Source organism: Acinonyx jubatus, chromosome B3, assembly GCF_027475565.1.
Source record: "Acinonyx jubatus isolate Ajub_Pintada_27869175 chromosome B3, VMU_Ajub_asm_v1.0, whole genome shotgun sequence".
NCBI classification, from domain to species: Eukaryota; Metazoa; Chordata; class Mammalia; order Carnivora; family Felidae; genus Acinonyx; species Acinonyx jubatus.
This window is the reverse complement of record NC_069386.1, coordinates 144151294-144167749: the sequence shown is the minus strand read 5'-3', so window position 1 is coordinate 144167749 and position 16456 is coordinate 144151294. Positions and strand designations below refer to the sequence as shown.

General features: G+C 62.7%; 1 gene segment (V, D, J or C); it reads left to right on the top strand.

Moving 5' to 3' along the window:
- Positions 1-11459: 11459 nt before the first annotated feature.
- Positions 11460-16408, top strand: LOC106984206 (immunoglobulin heavy constant epsilon-like). The segment is given in 7 exon segments: positions 11460-11678; positions 11891-12190; positions 12324-12647; positions 12744-13064; positions 13152-13484; positions 15451-15584; positions 15690-16408. Coding segments are annotated over 7 exon segments (1617 nt in total).
- Positions 16409-16456: the final 48 nt, after the last annotated feature.

Genomic DNA, 16456 nt, shown 5'->3' with positions numbered 1-16456 from the left:
CTAGCAAAGCACGACAGTCCCGTGGTGTGGACAACGTGCACTGATGTTTCCACGATTCTGGAAGCTGGCAGGCAGACCCGGGTGTCATGGGGCCGGTGGCCCCTCAGCACGTAGACGCCGTGTCCTCACACATCCGGCCCGCTATGCGTGTCTGTGCCCCGACCTCCTCTTACAAGAGGAGGAGTGAGTCCATGGTGAGGACCAGTCACACTGGATCAGGACTCACCCTAGTGACCTCACTTTAACCTATTACCTCTCGAAAGACCCCATCTCCCAATACAGTCACATTCTGGGGTCCTGGGGGTCAGGGCTTCAAGATTTGAATTTGGGGAACGCATTTCAGGAGAGTTGGGCTCAGGTGGGAGCACCAGTGAAGGCCAGGTCGGGTGAGGCCCGGGGGGACAGCACTGTCCCAGGTAAGCGAAGCTGGACACCAGCCCGAGGGGTCAGGACACTCAGTCGGGGGGAGGCCCAGCGAGAACACCACCACCCGGGGGTGGGGGTGGGGGTGGGGGGCAGAAAAGACCAAGTTCTACAGGAAGAATGCCAAGTGGGGGCAGGCAGTCCATTGGCGTCAGGAGGCCATGGGGTCCCTGGCCAGCAGCGATGGAGTCGGGATTCTGTCCTTGCAGTGCCTGGGGGTCTCGGGTCCCGGAGGTGCCCCGGGTTGCAGGAGACACGTGCACCTCGAGGGCAGAGGCGGGACCACACCTGCCAGCCCTTCCCAGTAAGGGCCCTGGGGAAGGGAGGCCAGCACGAGGGGCTGCGGTCTTCTGGGGACGCAGTGGGAGTGGGGCGTGGGCTCTGAGTCTGCAGGTCAACAGCCCGGCCCGAGGCCCAGGGCGGGCAGAGAGTCGTGGCCAGCGCGGCCGCGGTGCCTCAGGACCGCTCAGGGAGCACCTCCCACCTCCCCGGGGGCAGGGGCTGCCTCACCAGTGGGGGCCGCACCAAATACAGGGCGGCCGTGGGGAGAAAGCCCCGGCCCCCAGGGATCCTGGGGGCTCCAGGCGACCACACCGTCCACACAGCTTGCCCAGCACCCCTCCCTCTCGGTCCCTGGGCCGGGGCCCCCGCTCCATCCCCTGGACCAGAGATCAGTCTCCATCCTTCCCACCCTCCCACCGGAACGCCGGGGTCTTCAGCAGCTGGTTGACCCCATGGCCCCCGCGGGAACACGGGGCATGACCGTACCCTCCACTCTGAGGGCAGGAACGCCCGCTCTTTGAGAGCAATCTCCCAGCAGGCCCTGAGGCCCCCACCTGTGACCCTCCGATAACGCCATACCACGTGGGCCCCCCCCTCCACGTTCCCCCAGGGACCCACACACACCTACGTGCCTCTCCATGCAACCCCTCAGACCCCCTAAGGTCCTGCAGGCTGCTCCTGTGTGAGCCCTGAGGTCGGCCTCCTGCTGCCTGCCGCTCCTCAGGGGCCCCCTACTCTGGGCTTCCGCTCAGACACAGGCCCGGGTGCATCTCCCTTTGCCCGTGTTCACACCTCCACCTGTGCCTCACACACACACACACACACACACACGGACCAGCGGGCTGGCCTCACTCCTGGACCTGGGACCCACCTGGTCCCGCCCTCCCCCCCCACTCGCTCGCACTGGGAGGGAACCAGCTGGCGCCTGAACCCTGTCCCCACGGGGGGCCCAAGACGCACAGACGTCAGCGTGGGTGGGAGCGGGAAGGGGAGGATGCAACTGTGTCCCCACATTGCGTGTGTTGGAATCCTAGCTCTAAGTGTCATGGTGTTAGGAGGCGGGGCTTTGGGGCACCAGAGGTCGTCAGGGTGGAGCCCCCATGACTGGGGTTAGTGCCCTTATGAAAAAGCGAGCTGCCTCCCTGCTTCCGGCACGTGAAGGTGCAGAGAGAAGACGCTGTCTGTGAGCCAGGCAGCGGGGACCCCCCCAGACACCACGCCTGCTGGTACCTGATGTGGGCATCCAGCCTCCACACCCGTGAGGAGTGTCTGCGGTCTCTGTCGGGCCAGCCAGACGGCTGGACAGGAGCCACCTGGACGGGCGGGCCTGGAAGAACGGGGTCCCCCAGGCCCCCTGCCCAACCCCCTACCGCCGGGACCCAGGTCGGCCGGCCATCAGCGGGGTACAGGGCCACGAGACTGCCCCCGGGTGCTGCTGAGCCCCAGCCTGCGTGGGGCAGGGACATCAGCCCCGGGCTCCCAGACCACACGCAGCAGGCAGTGGACTATTAGAAGCACCCCAGATGGCGGCTCGGTCACTCCACAGGGGAGGGCCCCCTACACCCCCTACGCCCCACGCTCAGACACTGCCCCGGAAACCAGGGCATCTGAGTCTGTAGGGAGCTGGGCCCGTAGAGACACGCCCAGAGCCTCAGAGGCGCCCGAGCCCCGCCCACCCCGCTGCCTGAGCTGCCACACCCGGCGCCCCATCCCCAGGCGCTCGGGTACTGACCGGCCGGTCCCTCGGGCTGCCTCGGACCCCACATCTCGGCTCACACTGCCCCCTCCCCGCTGCACCCGGCCAAGCCCAGCCCCTTCCTTCAGCCCTTAGTAGCTCTGTGCCTCGGGCCCTGCACATCGTCCCTGCCCCCGCCCCCGCCCCCGCCTGTGCCGGCCCCTCCCCCATCGTCCACGGGCATCCCTGAAGCGCCTGCCGTCCAGACAGCGAAGCCCACTCGGCCCTGGTGGATGTGGGCTGGGTGAGCCCCACCTGGCCATCCCCAGGCTCTGCTCAAATGCAGGCTGCAGAGGGCCGGGCCAGGGGGAAAGGACCAGGTGGGGAAGGCGGCTTGCCCACAGCAGGATGTGGCCTCCGGTGACACAGAGACGAGCGGGCCGCTGGCTCCAGGCTCCTAGAGTGTGTCCGCATCCTGCCCCCACCCCTCAGGGCCCTGCAGTCCTGAGACAAGGACTCTCACTAGCCCAGCGGCCCCTGCCTTGGGCAAAGGACCATGCGCAGGGGCCACCGTTGCCCGGTTCCTCTGACTGGCAACAGCGTGTTCCAGAACACTCCTGCTCCTGTGGATCCCAGACCAGAGAAGCCCGGACAAACTGCAGCACACACAGCAGTGCTGGACCAGAAAGCCAAGGAGGCCGCGGGCCTGGCCCCCGGGGGCTGTTTTCGGGCAGAAGCTGACCGATACCCGGTGGCCGTCAAAATGCTACCACGTGAAGAAAACTCACAAAGAGGCGCGAAAGGTGGGAACAGCCACACGGTCTGACACGCACACGGTGCTTTGACTTTGCAGTTTTCAGAGACGATGGGTCACGCTTCCCACGAGTGACAGAACCAGGAGGACGTAGACAGTGGAGGGGAGACATGGGCACAGCTACAAAGACGGAAAAGCAGAGCTAGAGACACGCAAAGTGGGATTCTTTCGAGGAACTGGCTCTTGAGCAGTGGGGGGTCGGCCCAGGGGCTGGAAGCTCAGCCGGGACCTAATGCTGCAGTCTTGGGGCAGAATTCGTGTTCTCCAGGAAACCTCAGGTTTTGTTCTTCAGTCCTTCGACTGGTTGTGTGAGGCCCACCCACGTGAAGGAGGATAATCTCCCTTCCTTACAGTCCCCGGAGTTACCTGCACAGGTGGCCTGCTGTCTGAACAGCCCAGCTGAGGGAGCACGCAAGACCGACAGCCACAGGGACCTCCTATTACATCGTGCTCACAGCGCAAGACGAGGGGTCACTGCCACGGTCCTACCAGTGACAAAGCTGATGCCTTGGTGAGCCTACAGCCCCCCGCCTTCAGGGAGGACGCACCCGTGCCTTCTAACCCCAAAGCTCTTGTTCTGTCCACTGTCCACACTCCCTCCTGCAGAGACTCTAGAACATCCTCCAGATCCAAGCCCTGCCTTTGGGGACAGGTCACAGGAGACGGTCCCTCCAGCCCAGAGATGTGCAGAGGGCACAGGAGCCCTGGAAGGTGTGTGAACATGCCCTCCCTTTACCTGCTGGAGAACGATTTAGCACAGGGTGACCGGGCCGTCACCGCCAGACAGCCAGCACACCGTGCTAAATGAGACAGACGTGGTCTCTGACCACAAGGGAGTTCCAGACCGGGACCAAGGCACACATCACGTAAGCCATTCCACAAACAAGTAAGGGCCGCTGTGGCAAGTGCTGGCAGTGGAAAGCATCGAGAGGCCTGAGGTCCCGCAACAGCAAAGCCCGATCTGTGGGGTGGGGAAGCTTCACCCCGTAGCACAGCGCTGTAGGAACCGTGTGGCCGCCTGAGGCCCGCTGCTCGGCACCTGGTCTCCTGCCCGCCCAGGCCGCGGAGCCTCCTGCGCCCGGGATAAGTGGGGCCACGTGGGAGAACACACTGGTGCCACATTAAGGGACGCTGTCCAAAACATGCTATGATCGTGACCCCCATGTGGACATTAACGGACACCTTTCAAAGATTTCTATCTAACTCGTTTTATGTAGTTGAGCGAGAATGCCAAAAAGAGTTTCTAAAGAGCCGCATTTCCAACGCACCTGGCTTTTTCCATGGAGGCAGGGGAGAATCCGCTCTCCTCCGAAAGGAGAGAAGTTGATTGTAAAACAGCTCAAAGGCCACGACAACCTCAGAGTCCACATGGAGTCAGATTCCCTGGAAAGGCATACAAGACGATACCTTTATTTCCACTGGAGACGTGAAAAGTCATCTTTTTCTTTATAGAGGGAGAGAGTGTGCAGGGGAGGGGACAGAGACAGAGACAGAGAGGATTCCAAGCAGGCCCCACACTCAGCACAGACCCCCATGCAGGGCTCGATCCCGGGACCCCGCGATCAGACCTGAGCCGAAAGTAAGAATCAGACACTCATCCGAGTGAGCCATCCAGGCGCCCCCTGTAAGGAGTAATCTTTTGGTGCATTTCAAAGTCTTGCAAAATATTTCCTGTAGACATATTTCGCTCTCAGAGTATCCAGAATATGCAGGGCACTCCGGCAAATCAATCGGGAAAATCGCACAATTCGGTAGAGAAATGGACACGAGAATTGAACAGATGTTTCACAGAGGCTATCCAAATAGCCCTCAAACATACAGAAAGGACGCTGCGCTCCACCCGTGACAGGGAAGTGAAAATTTCTGAAAAGCCACCGGAGAGAAAGTGGTTCTGATTCCAACAGCGGTCGGTGCGGTGCCTTGTCTCAGACTAAACCTTTGCAGGCACAAGTACAAAGTGGAAAGACTGCCCGGCAGACAGTGATTTGAAGGCATCAGAGGACAAGCAGAAACGGGCAGACTCCGGGGAAGACTGTGCCCTGGAGAGATTGGTCTGAGGGCAAAGCCCAGTCCTTGCCACAGCTGCAGCTAGAATGCAGGGGGAGCGGGCAGCCGTCCAGGCACAGGGGCAGGTCGTGGGGTTCGGGGCCCCACCTCAGACAGTGCAGACCGGCGACCAGGCCAGGGTGCCGCATCATGACCTTTATACAACGTGTGTCGGGCCAACCTGCAGACTGAAATCAGCCAGGTGGCGACAGAAATCGCAATGCGCTGAACGTACCAAGTAAGTGTTGTGTGTGAAGATGTTTCAGCCACGTAAGAACACACACAACGTATGTATGGAAGGGTAACATGTGTGTGCCACCTGCTCATAACATATGTATGGGTGTTACATTACAATACAAATGTTTTCCCTGTGAGCTGTGCGGTCAAACAGTTTGGAGATGGTCCTGGCCAATGCTGTGTGACAAAGGACAAAAACGAGCTACTGAGACTGAAAGGACAGATGTCAAACTGTCACTAATGCAGATGACACAAGCACGTATGATGAAAAGGCAGCGGAATCCAGACAGCCCTTCGAACCAGCAAGAACAGCAGCAGGGGCTCCAAACAAACGCAGGAAGCAGTCGTGTTCCGCTGTGTCCGCAACAACCTGCTGAGAACGCGTCATCGAAAACGAGGCACGATTCACAGCAATCCAAGGACTTTCCGAAGAAAGAAAGCCCAGGAAACGGCAACTCCGGCAACGGACCTGAAAGGGCTCCGAGTGTCTGGAGAAAACCACCTTCGGGGGCGGGCCGGCACTGTGGATGCCACGCTACACCTGCCCGCCCTGCCCACACTGCCCCCGCACCCAGCCCTCCACCGTCAGCAGGGCCTTCCAAGGGCTGGGCGGGGGTCACCTTCCCCCTGCTCCCCCAGCACACACCCGGGCACACACCCACAGTCGAGACGCAGCAGGGTCGCCTGTCTCCTGTCTGCAGGCAGGACACAGGCAGAGGCCAGAGCGGGGCAGCCTGGCGGGTGGGGGCAGCCATGTGGCAGGGCCGTAGCCCCAGACAAACGTGTACACTCAGAGCTGAGCCCCCCCCCGGTGGGAACTGGGGAGAGATGAGAGCCTTTCTCTCTGACACCAAGGGACCCCAAGGGCGGCCCAGCACCAGCAGCATGTCCTGTGATGTCAGGGTAGAGCCAGGACACTGGCTGGGCACTGAAGCCCCGCCCCAAATGCCCATAGCCTGGGGTGAATGAGTAGGGGCTGGGGGAGGGGAGGGGGTTCTGGCAGCAGAGGCCCGAGTCCAGCACTCACACATGTGCGGGCCCCAGGGCTGGCACCACCTGCCCTGGGCCCGCAGGGGCAGTAGGCTCCTGGGGGTGCTCTGCCAGCCCTGTGGTTTCTCTCAGAAGCACAGGCCCTTCCAAGGAACTGGGCACTCCCCCTCTGCCTCCCATGACGCATGTAGGGGCACAGGGGCCCTGTCTCCCCCGGGCTCACGTTCAGGCTCTCCGGGGCCCTGTCTCTGCCCCATGCAGCAGCCTCTCTGGGTCTCCCAAATGAGCCTGGATGTCTCTCTGAGGGCACCAGTCCTGACAGAGGCCACCTTCACGCAGCCTTCCTGCGGGGACTGTGGGCCACAGGGTGGGATCCTGATCTCTCTCTCTCTCTCTCTCTCTCTCTCTCTCTCCAAGACAGTGCAGTGTCTCCCAGGAGCCCACTCTGACCAGCTAGGCTGGCAGGCTCCCACGGCCTCCCTTACTTGTGCGCTCAGGATGCCTTTGGGGTTTTGGGGACACACGGCCTGCAGGAAACGGCCACAGGGTGAAGGTAAAGCCCAGACCCAGCCTGTCACGGCCCTGCACACATCAGTGCTGTGTCAGCAGTGGGCCAGCTGCCCCAACAGCCCAGAATCAGAGGCCACCAAAGCCACGCTGTGGTCTCACATCCTCAGTGGGCACCACAGAACAGATCCACGGCACAGTCCACCGCAGGCTCCAGAGGCTGCAGAGGTCTTGCAGAGCCACCAGCCAACCTCACAGCCATGTCCAGCCTCCACCCCAGGTCCCCGCTGGTCCTCAGGGGCCATGCCCAGCAGGTGCCTCCCCAGGAAGAGCCCAGCTGCAGGACAGTAGCATGGAGCAAGCGTGCGGGCGATGCGGGAGGTCACCTGCCAGCAGGGAGCCCAGGGCGGCCAGTGGGGGACCAGGGCCTGCTGTCCCCAGATGGACATGGCCCCCGATCACTCCCCCCCGGAGCTTCTCCCACCGGACCAGCCCCCAGCCCTCTCCTCCGAGCCGTGGGACACAGGAACAAGGGTGACACGCCACCGGGAAGCCCTGCATCCACGCCTCGGGCACGTGGCCACGCGGGCCTCAACTGCTCGAGCACAGAACGGGGCGACCCTTTCCTTGAAGGTCTGCCTCTAGAGCAGCGGTGCTGGCGCCCAGCGCTCCCCACTTCCTGGGGCCTCACGGCGCCCACCAGAGGGTTGCCGCACAGCAAGTCCACATCTCCCACATCGAGGGAGACAGGCCACGAGCTGGGCAGCAGGGGCTGTGGAGAGGAGCATGCTTCTTCCATGGCGCAGGGGCCTCACCAGCGACCCCGACGGTGCGAGACGGACTTCCCAAGAACATAAAGGGAACTTCCAGGCTGCTGAGGCCCCTGGGGGTTCCCACCCCATTTTTAGCCAGAGCACTGAGGCAGAGCTCTCCTCCCCCCAGGCCCTATTGTCTGATCGCAAATGTAACACCCACGGTTACTAATGATTCGCCTCATCTGTCCGGGAGCCCGTCCAGGAAGCTGCCGAGGCCAGGACGGGCCCCTGACGCAGGAGCGGCCGCCTCAGGTATCCCAGCCGCTGGCACTGGCCCAAACGCAGCAACGGCAGGCGGGTCCGGGCCGCTGCGCACCCAGCAGGGACAGAGCCTCCCGACCGCTGCTCGTCTGCCAGCCATCCCTTCTCCGCACAGGGACACACGGGAGCCAGAGACTGCCCAGGACCAACTCGAGGAAGACAAGGGGTTGAGAACCTCAGGCACAACGGGCCAGGGCAGCACCCAAGCCTGACAGGGTCAAGGACCACGCAGAGGGCGTGGACAGTGGCCTGGGTGTGGATCTTCCTGCAACGAACCAGGGCAGTGACCGCTAGCCCAGGGTCCAGGGAGAGCAACAGGGAGCTGTGTCCATGCTGGATCAGGTGGTGGGCAGGCCTTCCCACGTCCACACATATGTGAGCTGGGCGGCCTGAGCCAGCCTGAATAAGGTGGGCCAGGCTAGCTGGGCCAGGCCCAGCGCAGCTTGAGTGGTCGGAGTTATGTGGAAAGGGTCCAACTATCCCAGTCTCGGCCGGGCCAGACTGGTCCCTCTGGCTCCGCTCACCTGTGTGGCACTGAGTGGACTGAGATGGGCCAGGCTGGGCTGATTTTGCAGGAGGAGGTGGGCTGGGGGAAGCTGGGGAGAGCTAACCTGGGCTGACTTTGGTGAGCAAGTACCACAGGCAGGGGTTTGGGGGGCGACCCTGCCCTTGCATAGGACAGGCTTGGCCAGGCTAGGCACTTGTGGTTGAGCTGGGCTATCCTGAGCCAAGGGGATCTGACCAAGCTTGGGGCGGGGTGGGGGGGTGGTACGGAGGCAGGAAGACCTGGGTCCGATGAAATGCTGTCCTCGGTGGGGGCTGTCCTGTCCTGGGCTGGGCTGGGCAGACCTGGATCCTGGATGGACAGGGCTTGGGCAGGCAGGTCTAATGAGCACACCTGATGCAGCCTGGGTGGGACTGTCTTGGGTTGGCTCACCGTGGCTCACCTAGCTGAGCTTGTCTGATGTGTGCAAAGCTGGGCTGGTCTGGGCTGGGCTGAAGGGGTCTTAGCTGGGCTGAACCAAGCTGAGCTGAATGGTCTGGTCTAGGCTGAACTTGGCCAAGTTGGGCTGAACTGGGCTGGGCTGGCCTGGGCTGAACCAAGCTGAGCTGGGCTGGGCTGGGCTGAGCTGGACTTAGCTGGGCTGAACTAGGCTGAGCTTAACTGGGCTGAGTTGGGCTGAGCTGGGCTGGGCTGAGCTGAGTTGGGCTGGGCTGAGCTGGGCTGGGCTGGGCTGGGCTGAGCTGGGCTGGGCTGGGCTGAGCTGGGCTGGGCTGAACTGGGCTGAGCTGAGCTGGGCTGGGCTGGGCTGGGCTGGGCTGGGCTGAACTGGAATGAGCTGGGTTGAGCTGGGCTGATCTCAACTGAGGTAGCTGAACTCGGCTTAGCTAGGCTGAGCTGGGCTGAGCTGGGCTGAGCTGAGCTGGGCTGGGATGAGCTGGACTGTGCTGGGCTGGGCTGAACTTGGCTAAACTGGGCTGAACTGAGCTGGATTGGGCTGAACCAGGCTGGGCTGGACTGAGCCAAACTGAGCAAAGCTGAGCTAGTCTAAACTGGGCTGAACTGGGCTGGAATGGGCTGAGCTGAACCAAGCTAAGCTTGGCTAGGCTGAGCTGGGCTGGGCTGAGCTGACCTGAACTGGTCTGAACTGAACTGGACTGAGCTGTGCTGAACTGGGTTGAACCAGGCTGAACTGGGCTGTGGTAGGCTAAGCTGAACTGAGCTGAACTGGTCTGGTCTGGGCTGCTGGGTTGAACCAGGCTAAGGTGGCTGTGCTGGGCTGAGCTGGGCTGAACTGGGCTAGCTTGAGCTAAGCTAGGCTAAACTGGGCAGGCTGAGCTGGGCTGGACTGAATTGGGCTGAGCTGGGCAAGACTATGCTGAACTAGGCTGAACTGGGCTGAACTGGGCTGAATTGGGTTGGGCTGGGCTGGGCTGAGCTGAATAGGGCTGAGTTTGGTTGGGCTGAACTGGGCTAAACTAAGCTAGGATGGGCTGAGCTGGGCTGAACTGGGATTAGCTGGGCTGAACTGGGATTAGCTGGGCTGGGCTGAGCTGAGCTGGACTGAACTGGGTTGAGCTGAACTGGGCTGAACTGGAATGAGCTAGCTAAGTGGGTTGGGCTTGGCTGAGTGGAGCTCAGCTGAACTTGACTTAGCTGGGCTGGGTTGAGCTGATATGAACTGAGCTGGGCTGAACTGGGCTGGGCTGGGCTGAAATGAACTGGATTTGGCTGGGCTGGGCTGAACTGAGCTGGATGGGGCTTAACTGGGCTGAGCTGAACTGGGCTGAACTCAGCTGAGCTGAGTGGAGCTGAGCTGAACTAGGCTAGGCTGGGTGGGCTGAACTGAACTACACTGGGCTAGGTTGAGCTGAGTTGGACTGGGCCAAACTGGTCTGATCTGGGCTGGGCTGAGCTGGGCTGAGCTGAACTGGGCTGGGCTGGGCTGCTGGGTTGAACCAGGCTAAGGTGGCTGTGCTGGGCTGAGCTGGGCTGAACTGGGCTAGCTTGAGCTAAGCTAGGCTAAACTGGGCAGGCTGAGCTGGGCTGGACTGAATTGGGCTGAGCTGGGCAAGACTATGCTGAACTAGCCTGAATTGGGCTGAGCTGGGCTGAATTGGGTTGGGCTGGGCTGAGCTGAATAGGGCTGAGTTTGGTTGGGCTGAACTGGGCTAAACTCAGCTAGGATTGGCTGAGCTGGGCTGAACTGGGATTAGCTGGACTGAACTGGGATTAGCTGGGCTGGGTTGGGCTGAGCTGGGTTTGCCTGAGTTGGACTGAGCTGGGCTGAGCTGAGCTGGGCTGAGCTAGGCTGAGCCGGGCTGAGCTGGGCTGAGTTCATCTGGGATGGGCTAAGCTGGGCTAAACTGGGCTGGCTGGGCTGGGCTGAGCTGAGCTGGGCTGAACTAGGTTGAGCTGAACTAGGCTAAGCTGGGCTGGGCTGGGCTGGGCTGGGCTGGGCTGAGCTGAGCTGAGCTGGGCTGAGCTGGGCTGAGCTGGGCTATATTGGGTTGGGTTGGGCTAAAGTGGGTTCAGCTAGTTGGTTTGGTCTGGCTGAATCGGGCTTCAGCGAGTCAAGCAGGGTGTACTGTTTTCCTAGGTCCAGTGGCCAAGGTCAGTGAGGCTACATTGAGTGGGACTGAGCAGGTACGACAAGCCTGGCTGGCAGGCTGAGCCAAACGGAGCTGAAGGATTTTGGTGGAATTTGTGGACTGAACTCAGATGAGTTAGCCTGCTTGAAATCGGGTCTCCTGGGCTGACGTGGGCCAGGCCGGACCAAGGCAGACTCCCGTGACCTGAGCTGGTCTGAATCAGCAGACCTAGTGAGGCTGGGAATGGAGCGGGTTTGTATCACTGCTCTGAGCCGTCCTGACGCGAGGCCACGTGGACTGGTCGGTCTCGCTGGACTGAGTGGGCAGCGTGGACGATGAGCTGGGGTCTGGGCTCCGGGCAGGAGTCACCACCTGGGGGAGTGGGGGAGGACTGATCTGGGCTTTGCTATGAATGGGGCCTGTAGTCGGGCTCCCTGGAGCCTCCGCAGGTCAGGACACGAGTCAGACACCTCTGCTCCCCAAGAACCCCCCGTTCCTGCCACTCAGGGCTGCGGGCAGGGTGTCCTGGCCAAAGGTAAGAACACCCCTGCTTCTGGCAGGGACACAGGGGTTCGTGGGAGGGCGTTCCTAGCAGACTCGGGGAACAAGAGTCCAAAATGAGCATCTGCCCCCTGAGGCTGGAGAAGGGGTCCCCGTGCGCCCCTCCACCCGACCACCCCGCTCTGCCCCACACTTCTCCCCCTCAGACTCCGCCGGTCGGCACTGACACTGCCTCTGCCCCCACAGCCTCCATCCAGGCCCCCCTCGTCTTCCCCTTGGCCACCTGCTGCAAAGGCACCATCGCCACTGCCCCGTCCGTGACACTGGGCTGCCTGGTCACGGGCTACTTCCCGATGCCGGTGACTGTGACCTGGGATGCAGGGTCCCTGAACAAGAGCGTCGTGACCCTCCCCGCCACCCTCCAGGAGACCTCTGGCCTCTACACCACCACCAGCCACGTGACCGTCTCGGGCGAGTGGGCCAAACAGAAGTTCACCTGCAGTGTGGCTCACGCGGAGTCCCCCACCATCAACAAGACCGTCAGTGGTGAGCCAGGGTCGGGCTGGAGGAGGGGGGCAGGCGTGGCGGGAGCGGCTAGGAGAGGAGGAAGGCGCCCGGGTGGGCACGTGGGTGTCGTGGGCTCACGGGGCTGACGCCAGGCTGCCACCTTCACCCCTAGCGTGTGCCATGAACTTCATTCCCCCCACCGTGAAGCTCTTCCACTCCTCGTGTAACCCCCTCGGTGACACCAGTAGCACCATCCAGCTCCTGTGCCTCATCTCTGGCTACGTCCCAGGTGACATGGAGGTCACCTGGCTGGTGGATGGGCAGAAGGCCACGAACATATTCCCATACACTGCCCCCAGCAAGCAGGAGGGCAAGGTGACCTCCACCCACAGCGAGCTCAACATCACGCAGGGTGAGTGGGTGTCCCAAAAGACCTACACTTGCCAGGTCACCTATCAAGGCTTCACCTTTGAGGACAACGCTCGCAAGTGCACAGGTATGGCTCTGCATCCCCTCCAACACCCAGACACCTGGGCTCAGAGGAGGGCCAAGCCACACCCTCACGCAGCACCTCCCACACACACCCCTGCAGAGTCTGACCCCCGAGGTGTGAGCACCTACCTGAGCCCGCCCAGCCCTCTTGACCTGTACGTCCACAAGTCGCCCAAGATCACCTGCTTGGTGGTGGACCTGGCCAACACAGACGGCATGATCCTGACCTGGTCGCGGGAGAATGGGGAGTCTGTGCACCCAGACCCGATGGTCAAGAAGACTCAGTACAACGGGACAATCACCGTCACTTCCACCCTGCCTGTGGATGCCACTGACTGGGTTGAGGGGGAGACCTACCAATGCAAGGTGACCCATCCGGACCTGCCCAAGGACATCGTGCGCTCCATTGCCAAAGCCCCCGGTGAGCCGCGCAGGCCCCAGAGAGGGGGGTGGGGGGCAAGTGGGCCTCCCGCGCTGCAGCCTGGGCTGACCCCACACCTGTCCACAGGCCGGCGTTTCCCCCCGGAGGTGTACGTGTTCCTGCCGCCCGAGGGGGAGCCGAAGACCAAGGACAAAGTCACTCTCACGTGCCTGATCCAGAACTTCTTTCCCCCGGACATCTCGGTGCAATGGCTTCACAACGACAGCCCTGTTCGGACGGAACAGCAGGCCACCACGTGGCCCCACAAGGCCACCGGCCCCAGCCCAGCCTTCTTTGTCTTCAGTCGCCTTGAGGTCAGCCGGGCAGACTGGGAGCAGAGGGATGTGTTCACCTGCCAAGTGGTGCACGAGGCGCTGCCTGGCTCTAGGACGCTCAAGAAATCCGTGTCCAAAAACCCTGGTAAATGATGCCCACCCCTCCCCCCAGAGCTCCATCCTGCTGGGGCGGGGGAGGGGCCGGCCGGACCTGCCGGTCTGTTGTTGTCAATAAACACTGCAGTGCCTGCCTCAGAGTCCTGAGGGCACCCATTCTTGGAGGTGGGTGGGGCTGCCAGGCAGGGGTGTCTTGGCACAGAGGAAGGGACCCCCCCGAGGAGGGGGCAGATGGGGGTGGTCTGTCCACCATCATCATCCATGCCACAGGCCCCTCCCTGCCACTACGGGTCCTGCTCACTCAAAGGGGTCCCAAAAGCCACAGGATGGTCCCAGGGGAAGGACCACAGACACCTCAGGGAGCCCACGGCCCCTCCCTCTGCTGGAGGCCACAGAGGTCTCAGCCTCCACCCCCAGCCTCCTGCCGGGCCCTCTGGACACAGACAAGCCCCTGGATCCCCAGGCCAGCTGCACACACACAGGCCCTTTGATGGAGAAATGGGCCAAGTCAAACCCCCACTCAGGTACCTACACTCAGAACAGCCCCTTCACTGCCACCTCCTCACACACGAGAACCAGGGCCCAGACCGCTCGCACACCCAACCTCTAACCGCCCCTGCCCTGCCTGCACACACGGTCACGACAGGCCAGGGTCAACACGAGTGCCCCATGTTGCCTCTCAGCCTCACTCCACCCTGGATCCGTGCCAGGGATGCACCCACCCAGACCCGCAGGCACGTTCCCGTGAGCCTCACAGCGAGTCCACAGCAGCTCCAACATCACCACCAGCCACAGGCACCCCACGTGGCGGACGTGTCCCACATGCTGACACGTGGCCTCCCACGGTCTGCTCTCTCGCCCGGGCTGCACCCAAGCCCTTCTCTGTCATACCTGGACCACTGGATCCAACGTGGATGTGGAGAGGCCTCCCACCCCAAACTCCTCTCATGGCCCAGGCCTCCTCAGTCCAGCCCCTCCGTCAGCTGCACCCCATGGACGAACACACACACTGACACACGGACACGCGCACACCTACAGTGTGGGCCGTGTCCCCTGCTCCCGCTGGACCACGTCCCAGAACAGGCTGCTGGCCCTATCCCAGGGCTAGAGGCCGAGGGGGTCAGAGCCAGGGTCTAAGCCCATACAGCCCTAGACCCCCTGCTCCCGTCATGCTCACACACACACAAGTACCCACCATATCCATCTGGCCCACACGCTGCTGACACAAGCCCGGAAGCACTGGCTTGTGCAGTGCACACGGGAGCCTGAGGGCCATGCACAACAGCCTCACTCTGCAGAGCCTGTCAGGGGAGAGTGGGGCCAGGGCAGGAGGAGCCGGGAGACTGGGCCCAGTGTAGGACCAGGTAGCAGCTCTGGGCACCCTCAGGCCTGAACAAAGTCCACAGCACCGAGCCAGCCCCTTAAAGCACCAGCTTCATTGACTCCTGGGGCTACCCCAGGTCCTGTGAGCTGGGCTACAGAGCTCAGACCCCTCAGGGCTTGGGGCAGGTGGCCATCCGTGTACAGTTCAGAAAGGTCCTCGTGGGCCAGCACTGGCGAAGCCCAGTGGGGACGGGGTTGGGGAGGCCTGGGGGGTGGCCGCAGGCCATGCAGTGGCCAACAGAGCTGCTGGGGGTAGGAGTCAAGGGAGGGAAGGCCACTCCCACACAGCCACTGGCCAACTTGGGGGGCTTCCACCCCCCGCCCCAGAGGGGCAGCTGCAGAGCAGGCGGGACAAGGCGGTCTGCCTTCCAGCCACCAGCACACCAGCAGCAGCCGAGGCCAAGACTTCCATACTGTGTCCCCCCCTCCTGGGGCAGGTGGGGGAGGGGGGAGGAGGGATGGGCCTGCCATGGTCCCGCCCCCCGGCACGTGCGGAGGCTGGGCGTGGGTCTTGTGTCTGCCTCCTCGGGGGGGCCGGGCCTGCCATGGCTCCGCCCTCCCCGGCACGTGCAGAGGCTGGGCCGGGAAGGCTGACTGGCCGGTGCCTGCAGAGCTGGAGCTCCAGGACCTGTGTGCGGACGCCGCTGAGAGCTACGAGCTGGACGAGCTATGGACCAGCCTGCTGGTCTTCATCACCCTCTTCCTGCTCAGCGTGAGCTACGGAGCCGCCATCACCCTCTTCAAGGTGGGAGCACAGAGGTCCCTGTGCCAGGGAGGGGAGGGGAGGGGGCGGGGCGAGGTGGGGGGAGGCCTGCCCCCTCACGCTGTCCTCATGCGCGCCCTCCCCCAGGTGAAGTCGGTACTTGCCACCGTCCTGCAGAAGCCGCAGACCTTCCAGGACTACGCAAACGTACAGGCGGCGAAGTAGCCAGGAGCCAGAGCAACGAGGGCTCGCTTCCCCCTCCCCCTCCCCCTCCCCATGTCTGAGGCAGTCTGCCTGCCCTGGTGGGGGGGGGGGGGGGAGCGCAGCACACAGGCATCCAGAAGGTTCCAGCTCAGCCCCAAGGTCCAAGGCACCGATGGGACCTGCCAATCACAGCCCCTACCCCGCCCACTTTGGGACAAGCGGCAGAAGATCATCAGTCCCTCCACAAAGTGACCTGGGGTCAGGGCCACTCCTGTTCTGACCAAACAACCCCCAAAGCAGGCTGAGGGGGAAGCCCGTGGCCCCGCCCACCGCTGAGTTCTGAGCCAAAAAAGACTCACAGCCCAAGCCAGACTCAGCCCGACCTCCCTGCCACCAGGTCCAAGTGCCTGCCCCTGGGCCCAGCCTTCCCACCGGCCACTGGCAGCACCTGCCCCTGCAGAATGCAGGTCTGCGGGCAGGGCTCCCAGTGGGAGGAGGGGTCTCGCAGCAGAAGGAACTGCCCACGGGTCCTGGGCCAGCAGCTCCCACCCTGTCCACCCAGGCCCCATGTGACCTCTCACTCCTGGCTTGGCAACCCTCTTGCCCTGTTAACTTCATTTTGAGTTTCTTAGTAAAGTGCCTTCTTACAAATCCCTGTCACCTGAACACTTTTTGGGAGAGGTGCCTGCTGTCCTGTGGGGGTGGTGGGA